Consider the following 25,856-nt stretch of genomic DNA (forward strand, 5'->3'; position numbering starts at 1 on the left):
AAGACGAGCAGAACTCCATTCCCTGCAGCCCTTACAACCTGGAAGCTGAGGTGCCTTCGCACGGACGAAGACTGAGGATGACGACGAAAGATGTGCTTATGATAATGTTTATTTATGTATATTTTTATATTCAGGAAGGTAGAGGTACCGACACTCCTAGCTGTGAGGTATGCATTAAGACTACAAGAACAGGTAACCATATTTCCCAGACCCTAATTTGGCATTCACAATATGAGTGTAAAGGAGATGTATCAAGATGTAGATACTTAAATATAGAATATAGTGTGTGCCATTTAGGAGTAGGAGAACTTAAGTGCTTCAGTCCAGAGTATCAACCCCGTACAATTTGGTTGACTCTCAGGAATGGAGATCCTCAGGGGACCCTAATTAATAAGACGGTATTAGAATCCGTATATTCTTCAGGTGTTCTGCTATTTGATGCGTGTAAGGCGATATCAAGTGGTAGAAAGCCGTGGAATGTATGTGGGGATCTTAGATGGGAGAGGACGTATGGATCTAACGATAAATATATTTGTCCCAGTAGTAAAAATAAATATGTGAGTCCTAGATGCCCAAATAGAGATTATAACTTTTGCCCATATTGGTCTTGTGTGGGGTGGGCAACTTGGGGACAGACAGCAGACAAGGACATGATTGTGACTAAGTTGCCTACCAGTCCATACTGTAAGTCTATGGAGTGCAATCCAATCCATATACTTATAAATAACCCCGACAAGTTCTTAGATAAATATGGTAATTTATTTGGGTTTCAAATATATGGGACGGGTTTAGATCCTGGGACAGTATTGTTTATAGGAATAGAGACTGATACGGTAACCTCCCAAACTCATCAAGTATACCATTCCTTTTATGAAGAGATGAGTATAGATAATAAGATCCCCCATAATGCTAAAAACCTGTTCATTGATTTAGCCGAAAGTATTGCCGGTAGTCTTAATGTTACCAACTGCTATGTGTGTGGAGGTACTAACATGGGAGACCAATGGCCTTGGGAAGCAAAGGAGGTAATGTCCGGTTCTGAGGCAGTTGACCAATTAATATCTACACAAGCCGATTATCATATGAGCGTTAGAGGTAAATCTGAGTGGAGATTAAAGACCTCCATCATAGGTTATGTTTGCATAGCAAGGAAAGGAATAATGTATAATACTTCTGTAGGAGAATTAACTTGTCTAGGGCTAAAAGCTTATGATGATGATACAAAGAATACAACTTGGTGGTCGGCTTCAAATGTCTCAGAACCATCTAACCCGTTTGCTAGATACGCCAATTTAAAGGATGTGTGGTTTGATTTATCCATCACATCTAACTGGAGAGCCCCAGCAAATTTGTACTGGATCTGTGGTAAGAAAGCCTATTCGGAGTTGCCACAGGACTGGGAAGGGGCATGTGTGTTGGGTATGCTCAAACCATCCTTCTTCTTGTTACCCATCGAAACAGGTGAGACTTTAGGTGTTAAAGTCTATGATGTGAATCATAGGAAGAAAAGGGGACCCATAGAGATAGGCACCTGGGAAGATAACGAATGGCCTCCCCAGCGTATTATAGATTATTATGGGCCAGCCACGTGGGCAGAAGATGGTACCTTTGGTTATAGAACCCCTATTTATATGCTCAACCGTATTATAAGATTACAGGCAGTGGTTGAGATCATTACTAACGAGACATCACAAGCGCTCAATCTTCTAGCGAAGCATAATACCAGGATGAGGACAGCAGTCTACCAAAATAGATTAGCCTTGGATTACCTTTTGGCAGTAGAGGGAGGTGTATGTGGGAAGTTTAACCTGAGCAATTGCTGTCTTCAAATAGATGACGAAGGGCAAGCAATAGCTGAGCTTACTAGCCATATGGTTAAACTAGCGCATGTGCCTACTCAGGTATGGAAAGGGTACAATCCAAGTAGTTGGTTTGGTAGCTGGTATGAGTGGTTTGGAGGGCTTAAGGCAGTGGTAGGTGGAGTCCTACTGATTTTAATGTTGTGTCTACTCCTGCCGTGTCTTATACCCTTAGTAGTTAGATCTGTGCAAAGCTTGATAGAAAATATAGCAGAGAGGAAGGCTGCTGCACAGATAATGGCAATTTATAAATATAAGGCTCTAGATCAGGGAGAACCAATGCAGGAAGACGAGTGTTGAAGATTCACATCATAGGATAAGTCTGGTCTGGTTCAAGGTAACTTGCGGTGTATGCAAACCAAGGTTAAGTGATGCCTCAAGTAATTGTGAAATATCAAGAGGCATCAAAGGGGGGAATGTGGTGGAATCTCGGTAAAAATAAATTTAGTAGGCCGAGATTACCACGTGGCATGTGTACGTGATATGCTGACGTATCGATCAGTTGGTTGCACGAGGCAAGATACGATCAGTAGTGTACGGAGCATGTGCAAGAATACAGGATATAGTATTCCCCTCCTCCATTGTGCTGGACAGGCCATGCGGTCAAGCAGGAAGTTAATTCTTATTTGTATTGATTGGTCAAGAGAATGTGCGGGTGGAGCTTAATATGGGAGGAGTTATGTGCTTATATAAGGAGCCTGCACTATTGTCCGGGGCTCAGAACTTGCTGTATTTTGGTGACATTAGTCCCTCTGAGTCCCGATCGGTGATCCAATAAAGAATCTCTTCCTTCCTGAAGAAACCTGTGTCCATCTCTCTGTGCTTTGCTTCCGTCAGTTTCTCCGGTATCACTATAGCTATTTTATATTAAAGTGTACCTCTTATACACGCACATTTTGCAAAAATATAAAAGTTCATCTATACATTCTCGTAGCAAAAGTGCTTGCAAATATATACATTTTCTAATAAATCTTTACAAAGATGGTCTTTTTTCCACCTGTCTTCAGTCAGGCATTTCTGACAGCAAAGACCTCTATGCCAAGGTTTGAATGACAGGGAGATCAGGAGAACCCTATTACAAGTGGTTCTCCTGCTCGCCAACACAGCAACTAGAGCATTTGCACTCTAGTTACTGATATTCCTCTCGCAAACACATCTCTGGACTTGTCATTTCATTATGGTGCCAATAAGCAGGCAGTAAATATGGTGTGGGATGGATGTTGCACTGCTTCAGTAAGTATCCACGCAGGCCAATAAGTAGGTGGGGGAAGATATAGGTGAGTAGTGGAGGGTGGTTGTTACATTAGTGTACCACCTGTAAAATGTGGAACATGGCTCTGTCAATTACATATATATTTTATCACCATAATAAGTGATATATTAACGGCATGGGTTATGCTAAAATTATTTTAAAAATTTAGTTTAGTTAACATGCTTTCCAGGGCAAAGTATGCAAATTAATTTGAAAACAATTGCTGTGCTGTATGCATAGTTCATGCATGGGCATACGTCACAACATTGGGAGGTGCAAAAACAGGGGTGACGGGTATTCAAAGGGACGCTGCCCGTGACATAACTTTTACCACCTATAACAGGCAGGCCTGCCCAGGAAATAAGCATGTTAGCCTGGCATCAAACACGCCAGACTGACAGACAGGCGTCTGACCGCCCCCAACCTACAGAACCATGCAGAAAGTGCTACTCAAACGCTCTCTGCTTAGCCCCAGTGCCCGCTGCACAGCGCAAGCATGTCTAATGATGCACTTGTCTAGTGGTGCCAATTCCCTGGCATCTCCAGATGCAGGACAGCAGGAAACTAAATCAGGGAATGACCCCAAACTCATGCTGGAGTTATAGCGAACCTGATATGACTGGCTTACTTTAAATTTTACAGCTCATTTTATAATTCACAATAATTTAGTGATTAGTGAATAAACCCCAATATACAAAAAAAATCATAACCAACCATTGAAGCCATACCAGAGTAACCATAATAAAGTATATTAAAGTGAGGATAATAAAGTACACGTAATTTTTATTTTTTACCTTAACAAAAAATAAAGAGTTAAAACATTACAATAGAAATCTATTAGACATCAGTCAGACACTGTCAGCCTTTATTATGGCTGTTAATTAGACTGCCATCCCTGCCTATGGCTGCCAGGTGAGCAATATGTGAAGTGCCTGAGGTTTCCTGTCCACACAGACACACGACAGACAGAGCTTCTTCCTACAATAGATATTATACAACATGTGCAGCTCCATTATCAGCCCCCAGTTCCCTCCCTCTGATAATGGCTCACAGCCCGGAAGTGAGGGTGTGCACAGCGGCTGTGCTCTGTCTCAGTCCTGAGTCAGTCAGTCAGTCAGTCAGTCACTATGGACTCCGAGGTTGCCCTGATTTTACAAACTGCAAACTTTGCAGCTGAGAAACATAAAAGCCAGCGCAGAAAGGATGTAGAGGAAACCCCTTACATTAATCACCCTATAGGTAACAAGCATTACTGTAACCCAGTGATCAGAACATGCTGTGTGGATAATGTGTTGTGTTGTCAATGATTGGGGGTCACACTGGGTCTCTGTTACATTGGTTACTGTCAGTGACCTCTTTTACTGTACATTGACCTCTATTACTGCAGACACTCTATTGAGCTGGGTCTATAGAGTTCTATATAGATCCCTATTCAGGCAAGTTCTTATTTGCTTAAACCTTTGATTTATTTCTAACAAGTCTGTGATAATATATTAATATTTTTTTACATAAAGATTAGCTGTCAATGGAAAAAAAAAGTTTTATATTTGAATAACAAGATTGCTCTCTCTCTCTCTCTCTCTCTCTCTCTCTCTCTCTCTCTCTCTCTCTCTCTCTCTCTCTCTCTCTCTCTCTCTCTCTCTCTCTCTCTCTCTCTCTCTCTCTCTCTCTCTCTCTCTCTCTCTCTCTCTCTCTCTCTCTCTCTCTCTCTCTCTCTCTCTCTCTCTCTCTCTCTCTCTCTCTCTCTCTCTCTCCTGTCAGTTTGATGACAAGGATATCATTGTGCTAATTATTATCGGTATTTATATTGCTCCAGCTTATTCCGCAGCGCTTTACATTAAAAGGGGATTTTAACAAATGACAATAACAAAATGTTACAGGAACAATTGGTAGATGAGGACCCTGCTCAAACCAGCTTACAGTCTAGTGCCATGTATTTTATAGACTTCTGTTTTGTAAGCTTGCACACAAGGTGACAATGCCAGGAAAATAAAGACCTGAAGATGGCAGTGCGTGCAGCAGGGGGCATTTCATAATGGCATATATACACTGGCTGTTGTTCTGTCTCTGCAGGCATTGGTTCCATGTATTGCTGCCAGATCAATGTGCCTCTCTGGAATGTGGCTATGAATTTAGCAATCTGTGGAGCAGGGCTTGAAAATACCACCTGACAGTATTAATGAAACATTCCAAGGGCCCATGATGTAAGTAGTCAAATTAGTAACGGTCAAACTAGTAACGGTTTAATTTCTTACTTGGGGTCTGTTAGGTGTTTATGGAGAGCCGTAAGCTCCTATATGGAGCTTCCTTTGGCTCTTCTGTGCCAAACCTTGCTGTGCAGTGCCAACATATTGGCTCTGTGTCAGCTGATCACATTCAGCCAATGAGCAGACTCCTGGTAAGTTGTCAGACCATAAGCCAACTATTTAACTACTAACACTGATAAGGCACCTGGGCACTCCTTGCACCATAACCACTACAACATTTTGTAGTAGTTATAGTGCTTGGTGAGTTCCATTAATACTGTCCCTATATTGCAATTTCAGTAGTTGTGTCCATGGAGATCAATCGTCCTGCACTTATATATAACAGAAAATTTACACCATACTTACCGATATATTATTTTCCCGGATAGAGGCCATGGCAGCACTACGGATGGGTATAGCTCCTTACCTCCTCAATTGGACATGAACCACCTCCTAATTAAATAATAAAAGAGGCACTCCCTCCCCTGTCCCCTCAGTCTTAGTTCGAAGCTACAAACAAAATTATTAGAAAGGGTGGGACCGTCCGACAACAATACTAGACAGCAAATTCATATATCCATCCCCATGGCCGCCATCTGAAATTGTGGGGCCCCTAACACAGCTCAAGGTCTGGGCCCCCGGACATAAGGAGATACAGATACACATACATACATACTGACAAACTGACATACATACATACATACATGCATAATGGTATACATACACACATTTAGATATATACATACAGACATACTGACATACACACACACTGACATGCATACTGATAGATATATACATACATACACACATACATACTGACATACACACACAGACATACATACTGACATACACACACACACACACACACACACAGACATCCATACTGACATACACACATACATACAGACATACTGACGCACACAGACATACATGCATACTGACATACACACATACATACTGATAGATACATACATACTGACACACACACAGACATATATACATACTGACATACACACACACACATACAAATAGACATACATACACACACACACACACACACACACCGACATACATACGTACTGACAAACAGACATACATACACACACAGACATACATACATACATGCAGACACATATGCCTTGTAACCCATTTGTCTTGTAACGATTGAGCCCAGACCTTGAAAAAGTTTAGACGTCTTGCTTCCACTCCCAAGGGCTGGACTGGCGTCCCATCAGGATTGTTTTTTTTTTTTTTTTTTTTTTTTCAATTTGACAATTTTTATTATTTTCTTAGCATGTTGCTTAAGTATTCCAGGGGTACAGAAGAAAAAAAGGGGATGGGACATGAATTCTTGAGTGTTTACATTCGTATCATAATCCTATGTACAAATATACAAGTCATACATTGCATTATACGTTTACATTGTCCATAACATGGAAGACAGGGGAAAGGGTTGCCGACCTTCTTGTCTGTTTGTGAGCGTCACCCATCTCCATGGGGTGTCTTTTGTTTAAGGTACTCGGCTTCGGTTTTAAGGCTCCCACAGGTTCTTTACCCTCTGAAACTTCCATTTGGAAGCATGCCCGTACACACGCGGAGGTGCCTCTTACGAATGTGTTTAGTACCTCCGCGGTGAATGGGAAGGGGGGGGGGGTTAAGGGGGATGTGTGGGGGAGGAGTCGGGGTGTAACTTATATACAAGTGGGTTATGTATCAAAACTTCACAGCATTATTATCAGCACGATATTGCGAGTGCTGCAGGTACCGTCTATAATTCCAGTCAGCCATGTGTCACGGTGACTGTGGGTGGGCGGAGAAGGAGCAATTTGACCTCAACCCATAGGTCCTTTGGTCCCGCTAAACATGTTTCAACACTTTATATCTTTGTATCCTTTTACATCACTTTATATCACCCATCTCTCGGTGTTCCCATCCTCTCTGATGTTTACTCTTCCCCATCTACCGTGCCTTCTGTCTTTTCCCAGTAGCTATCCCATATGCAGCGTGCCTCTGCTGTCGCCCCCTTTATCCCCATTTGTCGATATGCCATTGATTCATATTCCCAGTTCGTCTGGATTTGCCTAAGTAGTGCAGATTTCGTGGGGGTCGTTTGTGTTTTCCATGTTCTAGCTATGAGGATGCAGGCGGCCACTAGTGTATGAAATAGTAGTTTTGTATGTACCCTGGTGAGACCTTCTGGCCATATGTACAGGAGGCAGATTTCTGGTGTTAGTCCCATAGGTGCAGGCAATAGGTGCGTAATTATTTCGCTCACCATGGCCCAATAGGGTTGGACACGTTGGCAGGACCACCACATGTGAAGTAGTGAGCCCTTGTCTGCCTCGCATCTCCAACAGCGAGAGGAGGTGCCAGGGTATAAGTGTGCCAGTCTCGTTGGTACTAAGTACCATCGGTACTGTAGTTTCCGTACCTGTTCGAAGTGTGTGATACAGGAGGTGTTACCCTTGTGGATCGTGAAAGCCTTAGACCATTGGTCCTCGGTGAAGGTGTATCCTAAGTCTGCGTGCCATGCGTGTTTGAAATTGTCTACCGTAAGTTTTTTGCTTTCCAACAGTGCTGCGTACACTAAGGAAAAACATTTTTTGTGTGGTGTCCCCTTGAAACACCAGGCGTCGAATCTGGATATTGTTGGCGCCTGGAGGCTGGCTGTGGTTGTTTGCAAAAGGGATTTGAGCTGTAAGTATGGGAAGATTGCTCTATTCGGTAAATTGAATTGCTCCTGTAGGTCTGGGAATTGTTTTAGGGAAGTTCCGTTATAGAGGTGGTATACATGTGTGCATCCCGCGTTCTCCCATATGTTATGATCAAATGTCTGGTTTCTCAAATGGATGCTATACATTGTTGTGGCTAGTGGAGTGATCAGTGGGCCACTAAGGTGTACTCGATGTGTATCCCATGTATTTAATAACAGCTTGGTCTGTTCTAATATGTATGGTGTATCAGGCCTTAGCCTTTTTGGTACCCAGAATAGGTGGTGTAGCCCCGCTTTGCACGCCCAATAGGATTCTATAGCTACCCATTGGGGTATTGAATCTGTCCTGTGTGTGGTTGCGACTGTGGAGAGGAGTGCAGCCTTGTAGTATAAATGTATGTCAGGGAGATTCATTCCCCCTTGTTGTATTGGTTTCTTGAGTACTTGAAGTGCCACTCTGGGTTTTTTATTTGCCCAAACGAATCGTGTAACTTGTTTCTGTAGAGCTAGTGTGTATTGTTTGGGGATGGGAATCTGTAGTGTTCGAAACAGATATTGCAATTTGGGGAGTAGTGACATTTTGAATGCCGCTATGCGCCCGTGCCAGGAATGGAAGTCACTTCCCCACTGGTGAAGTGTTTGTATTAGTTCATTTGACAATTTTTCATAATTATACTTAAACATTAGGTGTGTTGACCTAGCCACCTTAATACCTAGAAAGGTTATGTAGTCATCCCTCCAGTCAAAGTTAAAGGAGTTTTTCAGGGTACGCAAGAGTTGACCCGGGAGATCAATGCCCAACGCCTGCGTTTTCGTTAGGTTAAGCTTGTAGTAAGATACTCTATTATAGTCTTGTATACACATTAACAAGTTTGGTAGAGAAATTTGTGGTTGCGTCAACGTTAAAAGTATGTCGTCCGCAAAGAGGTTTAGGGTATATTCCCTGTCTCCTATTCGTACTCCATTAATGGATGGGTGTGCCCTTATAGCCGACGCCAAGGGCTCCAGTGCCATCACATACAACAACGGCGAGAGGGGGCACCCCTGCCGTGTCCCATTAGTTATCTTGATTTTGTCAGATACAAACCCCGAGTTTAGGACTCGAGCCGCTGGTGCTGAATATAAGGCCCTGACCGCCGAGATGAAGCCCCCCGGGAGCCCGAACCTACTCGGGGTCGCCTCCAGGAATCCCCATCCCAGCCGGTCAAAGGCCTTCTCTGCGTCCAAGGACAGCAACACTCCCCCTCCGGATTTTGATGCCCTGAGGCTGTACAGGAGGCTAAGGACTTTCCTTGTATTGTCTGCTCCCTGTCGGCCCCTCACAAACCCCACCTGGTCATCATGTATAATATGGGGGAGTATGGGTCCCAGTCTCAGTGCAAATAGTTTGGCGAGGAGTTTGACGTCCGTATTGAGGAGCGAGATTGGTCTGAAGTTCTGTGGACATGTCGGTTGTTTGCCTGGTTTGGGGAGAGTGATAATATGGGCGACCTGCATCTCTCCAGGTAGTGCCCCCGTGTGTACTGCTTCGTTGAACACTGCCGCTAAGTGTGGCGCTAGAACCTCCTCAAACTTATGATAGTAGGAATTTGCGAAGCCGTCTGGGCCCGGGGCTTTAGCTCTCGGTAGGGTTTTAATTGTGTCTCTAACCTCCTCTGTGGTGATTGGCCTCGCCAATGTGTCTTGTTGTTGAGCTGTCAGAGTGGGGAGCTTTACACTATCCAAATAAGCAGAAATCTCTGTATCCAGTGGATTGTGTGTGGTCGGATCATGTTTGAGATTATAAAGGCCTGAGTAGTATTGTGCAAACTCATTGCCAATGTCTATGGGGGTTAGAACCTTCCCTCCTGATCTGGTGTTTAAGTACGCTATTTTTTGTGCCAGCTGTTGTTTTTTTAACCTCGATGCCAGTAGCTTCCCTGCTCTATTCCCCTGGGAGTATTGTGTTGCCCTCAGTCTTCTCAAATTGTATCCCACTTTGTCAAGCGCATTTTGGCGCAGGTCGTGTCGTATTCGAGATATTTGATTTTTCAGCTGTGTGGTCGGGTTAATCTGGTTTTGGGCCGTCAGGGAGTACAGCTCTTTTTGCCACCCTAGCACTTTAGCATGTGTTTTGCGTTTTATATGTGATGCTTGTTTTATGAGTATTCCCCTTGCTACCGCTTTATGAGCCTGCCATATAGTGTGATGTGACAGCGAGGGGCTGGCATTTTCCTTAAAATAGGTTTTAAGAGAGTTGTTCAATGTAGTTGAAAAGGTGGTATCGGCGAGGAGGGTCTCGTTCAGGCGCCAGGGGCTTTTGTGCTTAAAATCGTATTTGTCTTTTAGAGTTAATTCCACGGGGGCATGGTCTGACCATACTATCTGTCCCACCTTGCTGTCTATTATCTGCTCCAAGTCCGCCCCCCCCACCAAAAACCCATCTATTCTGGAGTATGTATTATGGACTGACGAATGATAGGTGTATTCTCTGTCTTCGGCATGTTTTACTCGCCATGCATCGTAATAGTGGTGCAGGGCCAGTAATTTCATCAGGGCTGCACATTGTCTTTTTAGTGGCCTATATCTAGGGCTATGCTGGGAGAGTGTAGTGTCGAGAGTTGGGTTCAGGACGTGGTTTAGGTCCCCACAGATAATCGTCATTCCTTGCTGTATATTCGATACCCTGCCTATTATTTTATGGAGAAAGTTCCTCTGATTGGTGTTGGGGGCGTAAATATTGGCTATCGTGTATAAAACATGGTTTATGCGGCCTACTATAATGGCATATCTGCCTTCTTTGTCTATGTCTTCCACAATCAGATCAAAGGCTACTTTTCTGCTTATGTAGGTGGATACCCCTCTAGATTTGGTAGCCGCCGTGGAATGGAACTGGTGTGGATATAGGGAGGTCAAAGGACGAGGGTGTGTCGTTCCCCTAAAGTGCGTCTCTTGCAAACACACTATGTCTGCGTCCTGGGCCCTGATGTCCCTCTCCAGGAGATGTCTGTGCACTGGGAGGTTGAGTCCCCTTACATTATGACTATACAACCTTAGGGTGTCATATAATGGAAGTGTCTGTATAATGCAAATGGAAGTAGTTCTAAACGAGGGCTCTGCCTTCCCCAGCCATGTCGAGCCAGGCAGATCTCCTCCTTCATTCTCCTTTGGGCTCCTATCGTGCAGCCCATTCCGGAGTCCAACTCCAGGTTTGGGAATGCTGCATACCTGTTACCATATAAGTCATTTAAAGTGGTTGGGCCACCCACTAGGCCCATGTGAGGGGTGGGGAGGGATAGGTAAGGTGTCATAACAGTGAAAAAACAAATTACATAATAATTAACATCACAACTTTGCCATACAATTACAAGTGAGAACAATATTGCCAAAACATTGGCTAGGTTCCCATAGGGGGAACCCTGGGGGTCGGAGCTAAGAGCTTCGATCCTGGTTGATGGTGCTACCGCGAGGCTGGCCCTCGCTGACTCAATGACATTCTTATAGACCCTATACATATTTATCTATTCAATACATTTACCCGTTAAAAGTATGTCGTCCGCAAAGAGGTTTAGGGTATATTCCCTGTCTCCTATTCGTACTCCATTAATGGATGGGTGTGCCCTATAGCCGACGCCAAGGGCTCCAGTGCCATCACATACAACAACGGCGAGAGGGGGCACCCCTGCCGTGTCCCATTAGTTATCTTGATTTTGTCAGATACAAACCCCGAGTTTAGGACTCGAGCCGCTGGTGCTGAATATAAGGCCCTGACCGCCGAGATGAAGCCCCCCGGGAGCCCGAACCTACTCAGGGTCGCCTCCAGGAATCCCCATCCCAGCCGGTCAAAGGCCTTCTCTGCGTCCAAGGACAGCAACACTCCCCCTCCGGATTTTGATGCCCTGAGGCTGTACAGGAGGCTAAGGACTTTCCTTGTATTGTCTGCTCCCTGTCGGCCCCTCACAAACCCCACCTGGTCATCATGTATAATATGGGGGAGTATGGGTCCCAGTCTCAGTGCAAATAGTTTGGCGAGGAGTTTGACGTCCGTATTGAGGAGCGAGATTGGTCTGAAGTTCTGTGGACATGTCGGTTGTTTGCCTGGTTTGGGGAGAGTGATAATATGGGCGACCTGCATCTCTCCAGGTAGTGCCCCCGTGTGTACTGCTTCGTTGAACACTGCCGCTAAGTGTGGCGCTAGAACCTCCTCAAACTTATGATAGTAGGAATTTGCGAAGCCGTCTGGGCCCGGGGCTTTAGCTCTCGGTAGGGTTTTAATTGTGTCTCTAACCTCCTCTGTGGTGATTGGCCTCGCCAATGTGTCTTGTTGTTGAGCTGTCAGAGTGGGGAGCTTTACACTATCCAAATAAGCAGAAATCTCTGTATCCAGTGGATTGTGTGTGGTCGGATCATGTTTGAGATTATAAAGGCCTGAGTAGTATTGTGCAAACTCATTGCCAATGTCTATGGGGGTTAGAACCTTCCCTCCTGATCTGGTGTTTAAGTACGCTATTTTTTGTGCCAGCTGTTGTTTTTTTAACCTCGATGCCAGTAGCTTCCCTGCTCTATTCCCCTGGGAGTATTGTGTTGCCCTCAGTCTTCTCAAATTGTATCCCACTTTGTCAAGCGCATTTTGGCGCAGGTCGTGTCGTATTCGAGATATTTGATTTTTCAGCTGTGTGGTCGGGTTAATCTGGTTTTGGGCCGTCAGGGAGTACAGCTCTTTTTGCCACCCTAGCACTTTAGCATGTGTTTTGCGTTTTATATGTGATGCTTGTTTTATGAGTATTCCCCTTGCTACCGCTTTATGAGCCTGCCATATAGTGTGATGTGACAGCGAGGGGCTGGCATTTTCCTTAAAATAGGTTTTAAGAGAGTTGTTCAATGTAGTTGAAAAGGTGGTATCGGCGAGGAGGGTCTCGTTCAGGCGCCAGGGGCTTTTGTGCTTAAAATCGTATTTGTCTTTTAGAGTTAATTCCACGGGGGCATGGTCTGACCATACTATCTGTCCCACCTTGCTGTCTATTATCTGCTCCAAGTCCGCCCCCCCCACCAAAAACCCATCTATTCTGGAGTATGTATTATGGACTGACGAATGATAGGTGTATTCTGTCTTCGGCATGTTTTACTCGCCATGCATCGTAATAGTGGTGCAGGGCCAGTAATTTCATCAGGGCTGCACATTGTCTTTTTAGTGGCCTATATCTAGGGCTATGCTGGGAGAGTGTAGTGTCGAGAGTTGGGTTCAGGACGTGGTTTAGGTCCCCACAGATAATCGTCATTCCTTGCTGTATATTCGATACCCTGCCTATTATTTTATGGAGAAAGTTCCTCTGATTGGTGTTGGGGGCGTAAATATTGGCTATCGTGTATAAAACATGGTTTATGCGGCCTACTATAATGGCATATCTGCCTTCTTTGTCTATGTCTTCCACAATCAGATCAAAGGCTACTTTTCTGCTTATGTAGGTGGATACCCCTCTAGATTTGGTAGCCGCCGTGGAATGGAACTGGTGTGGATATAGGGAGGTCAAAGGACGAGGGTGTGTCGTTCCCCTAAAGTGCGTCTCTTGCAAACACACTATGTCTGCGTCCTGGGCCCTGATGTCCCTCTCCAGGAGATGTCTGTGCACTGGGAGGTTGAGTCCCCTTACATTATGACTATACAACCTTAGGGTGTCATATAATGGAAGTGTCTGTATAATGCAAATGGAAGTAGTTCTAAACGAGGGCTCTGCCTTCCCCAGCCATGTCGAGCCAGGCAGATCTCCTCCTTCATTCTCCTTTGGGCTCCTATCGTGCAGCCCATTCCGGAGTCCAACTCCAGGTTTGGGAATGCTGCATACCTGTTACCATATAAGTCATTTAAAGTGGTTGGGCCACCCACTAGGCCCATGTGAGGGGTGGGGAGGGATAGGTAAGGTGTCATAACAGTGAAAAAACAAATGACATAATAATTAACATCACAACTTTGCCATACAATTACAAGTGAGAACAATATTGCCAAAACATTGGCTAGGTTCCCATAGGGGGAACCCTGGGGGTCGGAGCTAAGAGCTTCGATCCTGGTTGATGGTGCTACCGCGAGGCTGGCCCTCGCTGACTCAATGACATTCTTATAGACCCTATACATATTTGTCTATTCAATACATTTACCCGCTAGTTAACTATTCTCTGCAAACATGGGGAATTTTCCGTGAGGCCATTTGGGTGTTTTAGGGCGGTGTGCCTGGGGGTTAACCTTCCCCGCGTTAAATAAAGTTGGCACTTTCTACTACTTCTATTGGGGTCGATTGGCGTTGGACGGCATCATGCCCCCACCCGGGTTGTATCTGGACCTGTGCCAGTGATTCCCATTTACCGCCCCACACCACACCCATGTTTCCATATCTGCTATGTCTCCCGGCCTGTCAGGCTAATCCAAAGCCTCCATTAAGGTAGTTAACACTAAACACAATCACTACTCATAATACTATGTATAAAAGCATTGCCATCTGGTACTTGCGGACTTGGGAAAGTTCTTGGTATTATGGTGACATTTATTTCCTTGCTTTCTTCCATGTTGAAGGCAAGCGATTGTTCGGAGTCGGTTCTGCTTGAGATGCAGGCAGGTTGATACCCCAGTCTTTTAGGATTTGTAGGCCGTTTTCCGGGCATATGATAGCTGTGAGAGTCCCGTTGCGGTGAACTAGCAGTTTGGTCGGGTATCCCCACCTGTATGCGATGTTATTTGATCTGAGAAGTTCCGTGATCGTGCTGAAGGATTTCCTCTTCTTGAGTGTCATGGCGGAGATGTCTGCGAAAACCTTTATTTTCTGATATTCTGAAGGCAGGTCCGTGCGTGTGCGGCTGGCTTTGAGGACCGCTTCCTTGGCGTGGAAATAATGCATTTTGAGCACCACATCTCTTGGGATGTCTGCAGGCAAGTATTGTGGTTTTGCAACTCTATGAATTCGGTCCATCAGCAGGACGTCTTGCGGAAGGTCCGGTACTAGGAGGCGGAACAGCCCAGTTGCAAAGGCCTGTAGATCTTGCGGGCCTACTTGTTCAGGTATATTCCTCAGCCTTAAGTTGCTTCGTCTTGCGCGATCTTCCATATCGGCAAGTTTTGCCTCGTATTGATTTAGCCTATCCCATGTTTCCTCCATTCTTACAGTTAGGCGGTTGTGTGCCTCTGTTTGTGCTTCCACGATGTTTTCCAGTTCCGAGGTACGGGACCCCAGTTTTTGAATGTCGGTGCGGATGTCCGTGAATGATCTCTGCAGTGTACCTTGCAGCTTAGCCTCCATGTTGTCGAACATAGCTTGCAGGCCTTCTGCTGTTAGTACGAGGCCTGCGGTACCCACGTGCGTGCCTTGCTCGTTATCCGTCTCGGCGCCATCTTGCGATTCCTCTGGTATCAGGGCCCCTTTCGGTTGCCCCTGTTTGTTGCTGAAAAAATGCAGTTTTTCTTGCTTGTCTGATGCCCGTTTGTTCTTTTGATGAGACATGGTATAAGAATTTCCCAATTTTGTGATTTTCCGTTGATTTGGGTCTTGTGAAGTTATATGAGGGCCTAAAAAGCCGCGGAGCTAGCAAACCATGCGACTGCTCGCGTTCAGATCCAGGCCACGCCCCCCCATCAGGATTGTTTTGATTGTCTGGCACTGCCACCTCGTCCCTGAGAGCTTTTGGAGGAAGAATATCCCCCTTTCCATGACTGGAATCTGGAGAACTCTTTACCAGCCTGTAGCGTCTAAATTCCTTATCCCAAAAGGAACGTCTGTCTTGAGGAAGGAAAGCCTTACCACCTTCCACTGCTCTTTGAATACATTCGTCCAGATATTTGCCAAAAAGCAAATCCCCTTGAAAAGGGAGGGCACAGAGGCTATTTTTTGAAGATGTATCTGCCACCCAATTACGTAGCCAAAAAGCTCATCTTGATGCTACTGACAGGACTATGCTTCTGGAGATGGATCTTACCAAATCTATGGAAGCTTCAGATGAAAAATCAATAGCCAATTTAACTTTATTCAAGGATTCCAACAGTCTGGATATACTGACTCCACTCAAAATGTCCTCTTCGAGATCGTCCAGCCATTGTTTTAAGGCTCTAGAAACTGATGTCATGGGCGCGGCTGGACGAAGCCCAGAGCCTGAGGCAATCTAGACTTTTGATCAATTAGAATCCATACAGTTTTCCTTAGGATCACGTAATGATCCAGCATTATCCACTGGAAGGGTGGTCTTTTTGGCCAAACGGACAATTGCTGCATCCACTTTGGGGGCAAGACCCCAAGAAACACTGTCATCTGATTTAAAAGGGTAAAGTTTAGAAAAATGACTCTGAATACAAACCCTTTTCTCAGATTTTTTTCCATTCCTGTTTAATAAGGTTTTCAATAGCTTCATGGAATGGAAAAGTAGGATTGCGCTTTCTTAGACCTGCAAAGTGCTTATTAGAAGCCGGTTCTTCCTCTCTCTTATCACTAAGGTCCAAGGTATCACGAACAGCCTTGATTAGAGCTTCAATCTTTCTATTGCCTATGAAGACAGGAGAGGCACCAGACTCTTCATCTTAAGATGAAAATTCATCTTCTTCAAATACTGGGGGCATATCATCATCTGAACTTAAATCAGGATCTCCTTCAGGGCTAAAATATCTACATATTTTCTTCACTTTCTCAGCCTGCAGAAGGCCCTCCGAAACTGCTTGACGGATGTAAGATAGAACATCTGGATCCGGTTCTGCAGGACTTGCCGCTGCTTTAAGACATGCTAAACAAAATCTTTTCCCAGGCAGCACCTTGTCATCACAGTCTTCACACAAGGGAGTCTTATCCTTCTTTTTCTTATATGAGGATCTGTGAGCAGAACTAAAATCCCAGATTTAGACAGCCAAAATGCACTCTTTTTATTTTGGATATTAAATGCTAAAAAAAAAAAAGAGAGAAACTTACTTCGAACCTCGAGATTGTGACCTATTTTTTTGAAGAATAGCCGGGGGACTCCATCCTAAGAGGGAAGCTAGAAAATGAAAATCAATGTTTCTAGCTACCAAAGAAGATATATAAATAAAAAGTAATTACTTAAAATTACTAACATAAAATTCCCTAAACAAATTCATTGAGAAAATACCAAAAGATAATTTAAAAACAACAAAAATAATAATTCCACTTATCTGCAGCCAAAAGATAAAGGATAATCAATGGAGAGCAGACCTTTAGTAGAAATCATCAAGGGATATAGGTACCAACTGAGGTAAGTGTAATGGCAACTTTCCCTTTAAATATACCTTTACAGAGGAGAAGCCGGAAGGATTATCCTCCCCTTGCTACAGGCCGAAATGACTAAAAACCACTGAAAGTGACGAAAACAGAACGCGCGCGACATCAGCGTCCGTTCCAAAGCCGGAACGCGAAGACAGAAGGCCAAAATTACTTAAATTAAGCTAGAAAGGAGACCCCGAGGCATTAGGACACTTCTCGGGTCCATAAAACTTACTATTTCACTAGGAGACTGGCCAGGATCCACACTAGCCACAGGCAATAGGAAAGTCAATAAACCCCAGAATTATGCAACAGGTAGGTGTACCCTTACTCAAGAATTATCACCACAGTGGGTCTGGCACATCCAGCTGCTACCTATAGGGTCACTGCAGCATAGCTCTCCGGTCGCCGAGGGGAGAATCCTCCAGGGGGTTGCCCTTGGTGAGGTGCTGTGTCCTGAGGCTTCCATGGGGACAGAGGCTGAACTCCCCATGGGCAAGGGATACAATTAGACCCGAGTAAGCCACAAAAGAAAAAATAAGTGAAACACCCTATGTCCTTGAGTAGTGGACAGGAAAAAAGACTGAGGGGACAGGGGAGGGAGTGTCTCTTTTATTTAATTAGGAGGTGGTTCCTGTCTAATTGAGGAGGGGAGGAGCTATACCCATCCGTAGTGCTGCCATGGATATATCCGGGGAAGCAAACATTGACCAGTTCTTTTTTGAGGTCTGTGAGGCTTGAGCAATCCATTATTATTCCAAGCAAATTCAGACTGCCTACTACTGTAGAATACTGGGGGAAAATTATATATATTTCAGTATTTCAATATATTTGCATGTACAGGGTTCTAGCCATTTGGCAACTATTGTAAACATGGTATAGGTATTGATTCACAATTTTTACCCTGATTTTTGTTTTATAGGTGTTGCTTCAATCTTATCTCAGGAGGCTGGTATTACTGATATAGTAGTGCTACAGGTAAGCATGTTTTACAAATGCACAGATCACAATTAAACTGCCAACCCATTTGTTTTGTGATAAAATTCACTGTCTTTGCCACTGTATCAGCTACGGATTTATCAACAGTTTAAGGAACATTACTGTCATGGAAACTATATTTATTTTAAAATGCTTGTTTAGTTCATGGGTAAAGGAAGAAAAAAAATTTTTTTTCCAAGAAAACAAAGGTTACTTGAAAATGTTCTTCAGTTAGGCTGGTTTGGTCATATTTTGAATTCTGAAAATGTACACTTAGTGAATCACCCTCTTAAGAAGAATTTTCGTTTGCTCCACACGCAGGAACGTCACAACTATTTTTTATGACTATTTCTGTTGGTAGAATGAAAAGCCCTTTGTTATACTTGAGTCATGGGGAAAAGCCAATAGTTCATTTGACGTGGTTCATATGACCAAAGAATTATGCGTGAGAGCACAATTAATGTTGATGGTTGTTTTCATGCTATATTTGCACATAAATAAAACTGTTATTTACAGCAGAGTATGTGACTATCTTTATTTTACCAGGGAGCTCTGTTACATGACACAGTTGAAGATACCAACACTACTTTCTTGGAAATCGAGGAGAAGTTTGGTCCAGAAGTTCGAAAGATAGTAGAAGAGGTGACTGATGATAAGACATTACCGAAGATGGAGCGGAAACGTCAGCAAATTGAGCATGCTCCACACTGCAGCCACGGGGCCAAGCTGGTGAAACTGGCTGACAAGTTGTACAACTTACGAGACTTAAACCGGAGCACTCCAAAAGGTATGCATGCATGGATGGTTACGAGGACTGCAGTATACATTAAAATGTACCCTTCATAGTACACACAAGTTGTGCTAAAATGAAAGAACATTATATGTCAAGTATACATTTTGCTAGCAGAAATTATAGCACATTTCTAGATGTTAATTTATTACCATTTAAAGCTTTAGTCCCTCCGGTAAATGTCTGTCTATCCATTCTTTTACTTTTTACTCTATATTGGGAATTGAGTGACAGGGAGAGCAGGAGTACACTCCTACAAGTGGTACTTTGGCATCCTGTTAGTGTTACCGTATTTTTCGCTCCATAAGACGCACTTTTTTTCCCCTCAATAGTAAGGGGAAATGTCTGTGCGTCTTATGGATCGAATGTGAAGTTTTACTTACCTGTATTGTAGCGTGGGCCGGCATAACAGCGCGCACCGTTATACAGTAACTTAAATTTCAGTTTCTGGACGGAATGAAAGTGCTCACTCCTGAAATGTAAGTTCCTGTACCGCGGTGCGCGCTGTTATGCTGGCCCATGCTACAATACAGGTAAGTAACTATGGGACACTATGGGACAAGGGGAGGGGGGAGACACTATGGGAGGGAAAGATCACTATGGGACAAGGGGAGGGGGGAGAACACTATGGTATGAGGGGAGGGGGGAGAACACTATTGGACGAGGGGAGGGTTAAAGAACACTATTAGACGAGGGGAGGGTTAAAACACTATTGGACGAGGGGAGGGAGAACACTATTGGACAAGGAGAGGGGAGGGAGAACACTGTTGTGAGGAAGGCTGAACTTGATGGATGCAAGTCTCTTTTCAGCTATGTAACTATGTAACTGTTGGACAAGGGAAGGGGAGGGTTAAAGAACACTGTTGGACGAGGGGAGGGTTAAAGAACTCTATTGGACAAGGGGAGGTGGGTTTAAAGATCACTATGGGACGGGGGGTTTAAAGATCACTATGGGACAGTGGGGGGGGTTAAAGATCACTATGGGACAGTGGAGGGGGGTTAAAGATCACTATGGGATAGGAGAGGGGAGTGGGTGGTAAGGAACAGTATGGGACAGGGGAGGGGGGGCGGGGGGGGGGTTGTTAAGAAACACTGTGGGACAGTTTGTTCAGAATATTTTTTTTTCTGGGTTCCTCCTCTAAAAACTAGGTGCCTCTTATGGTGTGGTGCGTCTTATGGGGCGAAAAATACGGTACTTTCCAAGAAAATTTCTCTCCCTTTCAGGAGAAGTATAGGGTGTACTAATGATGATGTGCTGTTGGTGAATCTAGCGTATTGGTGTCATAGGTAGGATTGAACTGCTTGGTGCAGTGTCCCTAAACATGACCAATAGCAGAGAGGGTGAGGCAGCAGTGGAAGGGGGTTACAATAGTTTCAATATCAGAGTGTTTGCTTGTGTACTGCAACACCCCTTTGAGTGCTCCTGATCTGGTATGGTCGAGGTTGTCTGTTTGCTGCCCCGCTAGTTCCAATAGACTGAAACTCCTATCAAACTTGGTTTCATATTTTGGCTTAGTGTGTAGGAGTTTCAGTCAACCACATTTTAAGTGATTGGAACTGGTAAACAAATATCCACCAGTCTTACCTGATGTACGATGCCTTTTTTTTTCTTTTTCTTATTGTTTATAATATATTTGCAAAACAGAGTAAATTAACAAACTCATTATGTAGTTCAATTTTTATTTTAAAATCAAAAACAGGAGAGGAACCCCCAACAAAAAAAAACCATGTACAATAATTTCTGAAAGAGGTGATTCAGAGTTGGAGGAAAAATACCGTATTTATCGGCGTATAACACAGACTTTTTCTCCCTGAAAATAGGGAGAAAATCATGGGTGCGTGTTATACGCCGATATCCCACATTTACTTACCTGTCTTGAAGCACCGCGGAACTGGAACTTAAATTTCAGGTTCCGGTTTCCGGCGGGACTGAAAGGAAGTGTGCACACTATTGTGTGCACACTTCCTTTCAGTCCCGCCGGTACTGGAACTTAAATTTCAGGTTCCGGTTTCCGGCGGGACTGAAAGGAAGTGTGCACACTATTGCGCTGTGAAGCCGGCCCACGCTTCAAGACAGGTAAGTAAATATGGGACAGAGGGAAAGTGCACTAGGGGACACTATGGGAGGGGGGGGACACACTATGGGGGGGGACACACTATGGGGGGTGGAGAATAGTATGGGAGGGGGGGAAGAATACTATGGAAAGGGGGGATCCTATGGGAGGGGGTGGAGAATACTATGGGAGGGGGTGGAGAATACTATGGGAGGGGGTGGAGAATACTATGGGAGGGGGGGAAGAATACTATGGAAAGGGGGGGGACACTATGGGAGGGGGTGGAGAATACTATGGGAGGGGGGGGGATTACTATGGAAAGGGGGGGAACACTATGGGATGAGGGGGGGAATACTATGGGAGGGGTGGAAATTCCTTCTGGAAATGAGGTGCGTGTTATACGCCGATAAATACGGTATATATGCTTAACAAGTTGGTGAAAAAAATACAAATCTTCTCTAATACTTAACTATATACTAATCAGTAAAAACAAAGCTGCAGCCCTCGGCATGGACATTTCAAAAAGTAGATATTAAATGTAGACTGCAAACATGGAGAAGGAATATATATTTTTTTATTCTTAAAAAGGCAGGCATTGTGATTTTTCCAAAACCCCAATCTGTTAACAAGTGATATATTTTTTTGAAGACAAATATGGACTTAAATCATATTCTGTGTCACAATATTTTAAGGAAGACCTGAAAATTAATAGTTCATAATTTAGCGGTGTATACCTGTGACAATAATTTTCAATACTTTGTTTTTTTCCCCAGATTCTAGCTACAGCTGTTAAAACCTGTTACAAACATCTAGTCATAAACGATTTAACTATTAAAACATGCAAAGAAAAATATGTTCATTATGAATCAGTAATGCAGTGTTAAAATCTAGGGCCAACCGAAATAACACTTATTGTGGGAAGTAATGTCAGCATTACTATGATAAAATATATATAGATAATATCTATTATTTTGTAGAAGGTGCACTAAAAATAAGAATAATTGGGCCTACTGATTTTCAAGTTAAATTCAGATACTTCAAGGAACACTCCAAGCACCATAACCACCAGAACCCGCTGCACTGGCCATGGTGCCAGGAGTGCCTAGGTGCTGTATCACAGCAAGATAAACTGTTTTACTTGCTTCCTGCTGTGCGCCAGCAACATCTTCTTTAGCAGAAAAATCGAGCTTTACTCTAGGGACTTTCAGCTTCAGAGTGACACAGGTAAGCTGTCAATGTGTACTAAAGCTAACCTCTTACCATGGGACCGTGCATGCACCTTCATGGCAGCAAAACTACTACAGTGGTCTATAGTGATTATGGCGCTTGGAGTATTTAATACATGTTATTTAGACATATGTGAATCGTTTAATGTGTCATAATGGATTCACCTGTGTAAAGTAAACATATTGTACATTTAAGTGGAACCTGAACACATTTCAGAACTATTTAAGATGTAATCAAGGCATACTACATTGTCAAGATTTGTCTTAAAGATGTGGCTGTATGGTGAATTTCCCTGGGGCTCGGTTTGGGAGGGGCATTGAAGTTCTTAGAATTCCTGATTTACAAGAAGGCATCGCACCATTCTTTCAAACAGCCGCGGGACTTCTTTGCATTGGCAGAACAGCTATCCTTCAGCCACTCCTTAAAGAGCTCTTCATCCTTCTTCAATAAGAGAAACTGACCCAGCACCACATAGGCCTTGTCAAACCTTTCTGCTCGAGCCTCTGTCCCAGTACATCACCGATACCTGGGAGACACTGTACAGTCTTGTCTCCCATTGGCTCAGCAACAAAGTCCCGATGTTTTTGTGACGTGGACGACATCTTCACACAATTTTAGATGACTTTCAGAGCACTAACTCCTTCCCGCCAAGGTGGCTAATGGCTGTAGGATGCCTTTATGTTTGCCCTGGAAGTATTAAATTATACCTAAAGGATTGTTAACTGTATATATTCATTTGAATAAAAATAGCTTTGCCAAAAATGTACAAGTAAAACCTACACACTGAAACGTATATTCACTCCCTAGTCCTGTATAAATGTCACCGAATATGATTAAACCATGCACCACTCCTGACATCAAAACTGTTGCACTTTTCCACTAGGATCTCTTATTGCCCCTGTTGTGGTCTCTCCTTTTAGGCCACATTTTTGAAGGGACATAATCAGCACCTAAGCAAGAATGTATATAGAAGGAAATACTTAAAATATTTACTTTGCATCAAATCTGCCCAACGTGATTTTATATATAAGCAAGAATGTATATAGAAGAAAATACTATATATATATATATATATATATATATATTAGTATTTCCTTATATATACAATCTTGCTTATATATAAAATCACGTTGGGCAGATTTGTTGCAAACAAAGTAACATTTATACTTTTTCTGTTTGTTGTCATTATCCATGTCAATGAAAAGCAAAAAAATTAGCTGTTTATTTCCCCAATAAACCATAGTTGTAAATAATGAAATGTTTTGTGTATGAATTTTTGTACTCCAGCACTGTACTGTAAACTACTTATTCCAGATAATTATGAAAAAGTGACTTGGATTTCTGTTTCTATCCATTATATTTCTATATGTAACAATGCTTATACTTATGTTGCAGGCTGGACAGACCAAAGGGTTCAAGAATATTTCCAGTGGGCATCAGAAGTGGTGAATGGTTTACGTGGGACAAATACAGTGCTGGAAAAAAGCTTGCAAGAGCTATTCATAAAAAGGGGGATTATACAAACTATTTAGAACCTGTGGTATGTTCTATCTAAGTCAACATACTAAACTGAAACAAAGCAAATTGTTGATGCAATCTGCAACGTGAAACCTCAGTCTTAAATGCGATGGAATTCATTAACCACTAGGAAACTCCTTAACGATATTGGTTTCTACTACTGGTGACAAATCTGTTGATGTGGGTGCCCAGCCATTCGATCTTTGCCACTTGAGTTGGATAGCCAGTGTTTAGCCAACACCGATTATATACAGCTCTTCTTAGATGGACAGTTTTACATTGCTCAGATTTTAAATTTTGATTTTATTTTTTGCCACATTTATCTTGAAAGTATTTATTTATAGTATATTTAGGCTGTTAACATTTTCTCAGGGACCTTCCTGCTTCCTTTGTACCAATACGTAATATATTGCTGTTATATGTAAATGAAATTTCGGACTGGAGATTATTATTCATATAGTGCCAGCAAGTTCCGTAGCGCTGTACAATGGCTAGATGACCCCATGTTTTAGTGCATCATACATATATTGCATTACAATAAAATATTGAAAGAAAATAAAACATTCATTTTGAAGCTGCAATTCATCAGTGTACAAACACCTTACAATATGTAAAGCATGTACACAGTATTTTATGGTCTGCTGAATAGCATAGCAAATAGCAGCAGCTTTAATGAATTGGATGAAGGAAAAGGGATCAGTGATCTCCTTGCTCTGTATTACCTATACAAGAAGCTTATTTGGTTACAATGTATTGAATGATTAATTTTAAAATGCTATGAAAAATACCTAGTACCTTTTTAATTGATCTAACAATGAATTTCCTCTTTGAAGGACAGTGTGAAGATGCGCGCACACACACACACACACACACACTAAGAAACAGGTTGATTAACCACTAATAACTATATTTTATTATGTTGTATTAAAGTTGTTATTGTAGAAATAGTTAACACACAAAATGAAAACATAGGCAGAAATAGTTCAGATGCATATGAAAAGTGTAACGTGGATTTCAATCATATATGACTATCACAGCAATTTACCAGACCTTTAAAATCCATTGAGATCATGACATTGTTTCATGGTAGATGGTGGCAAGCCCTGTCATGATATCATAGGACTTGCTTAACCCCTTAAGGACCAAACTTCTGGAATAAAAGGGAATCATGACATGTCACACATGTCATGTGTCCTTAAGGGGTTAATCTCTTGTGCTGAAGTTAAGGTAATGGTAAGCTTACAGAAACAGTTTGCCTGTAGAGGATATGTCCCAAGTGCAGTTGATGTTTGTGTAACATTTTTAACTCCAGGTTGCAGGAAGTAAACAAAATAGTAAAATATTTATACTTCTGCCCACTATTATATAAGCAGTTAACTGATCAGCATTGCTTACAGAATCATACCACTTGTTAAAGCATTGGATTTATGTTGAAATGTAATATTACATTTTGCTTTTTGTCATTAAACTAATGAGTGAATATTACTGTTAAAAAGTGTATAAATGTAATTGATAAAGCATTAATAATCACTGAAGAGAGATGGGAACAGAAATGGTAGTGGTTGGGAAGCCCTTAAGAAACATAAAATATAGGTGGGGAGACGCAATCTAAAAATAGGAAAGAGGTGAAGGAACTAGTATAAAAAGAGGTGGGGAGGGGAGATATAAGGCGATAGAAAATAAGGGCAACTATGGGGGTGGGGGGGCTAGTAAGGACCGATGAAAAAGTAAACAGCAGAACGTGGGGGATAGTGAAAGATAAGGAGAGGGTGTATAAAAAGAATGTGGAAGGAACATGGTAAAAATGCTAGAGAAGCATGCAAGAGAAGTGGAGACAAAGCATTGTTTAGTTTTCTTCTGATTCATTGTCTCTTACACAAAAGCAGTCCTCTAGATGCACTCTTGCACAACCTACACAATATTCTAGCTTTTTTAGTAATCCACTATATCTGCAATGAAAGATTTAATCACCTGTTTTGAGGGTTTCCACTTAAC

At 42.9% G+C, this 25,856-nt stretch overlaps 1 protein-coding gene and 1 pseudogene across 1 annotated transcript; one reads left to right on the top strand and one right to left on the bottom strand.

Annotated features, from left to right (window-relative positions):
- Positions 1-4,178: 4,178 nt before the first annotated feature.
- HDDC3 (HD domain containing 3) lies at positions 4,179-24,008 on the top strand. Its single transcript, XM_063445653.1, has 4 exons — positions 4,179-4,350; positions 18,217-18,272; positions 18,819-19,059; positions 23,739-24,008. The coding sequence occupies exons 1-4, from the start codon at positions 4,239-4,241 to the stop codon at positions 23,873-23,875; spliced, it is 546 nt and encodes a 181-aa protein (XP_063301723.1). The 5' UTR covers positions 4,179-4,238; the 3' UTR covers positions 23,876-24,008.
- LOC134601197 (barrier-to-autointegration factor B-like) lies at positions 21,886-23,003 on the bottom strand (annotated as a pseudogene).
- Positions 24,009-25,856: the final 1,848 nt, after the last annotated feature.

The sequence above is a fragment of the Pelobates fuscus genome, chromosome 3 (assembly GCF_036172605.1).
Source record: "Pelobates fuscus isolate aPelFus1 chromosome 3, aPelFus1.pri, whole genome shotgun sequence".
NCBI lineage: Eukaryota > Metazoa > Chordata > Amphibia > Anura > Pelobatidae > Pelobates > Pelobates fuscus.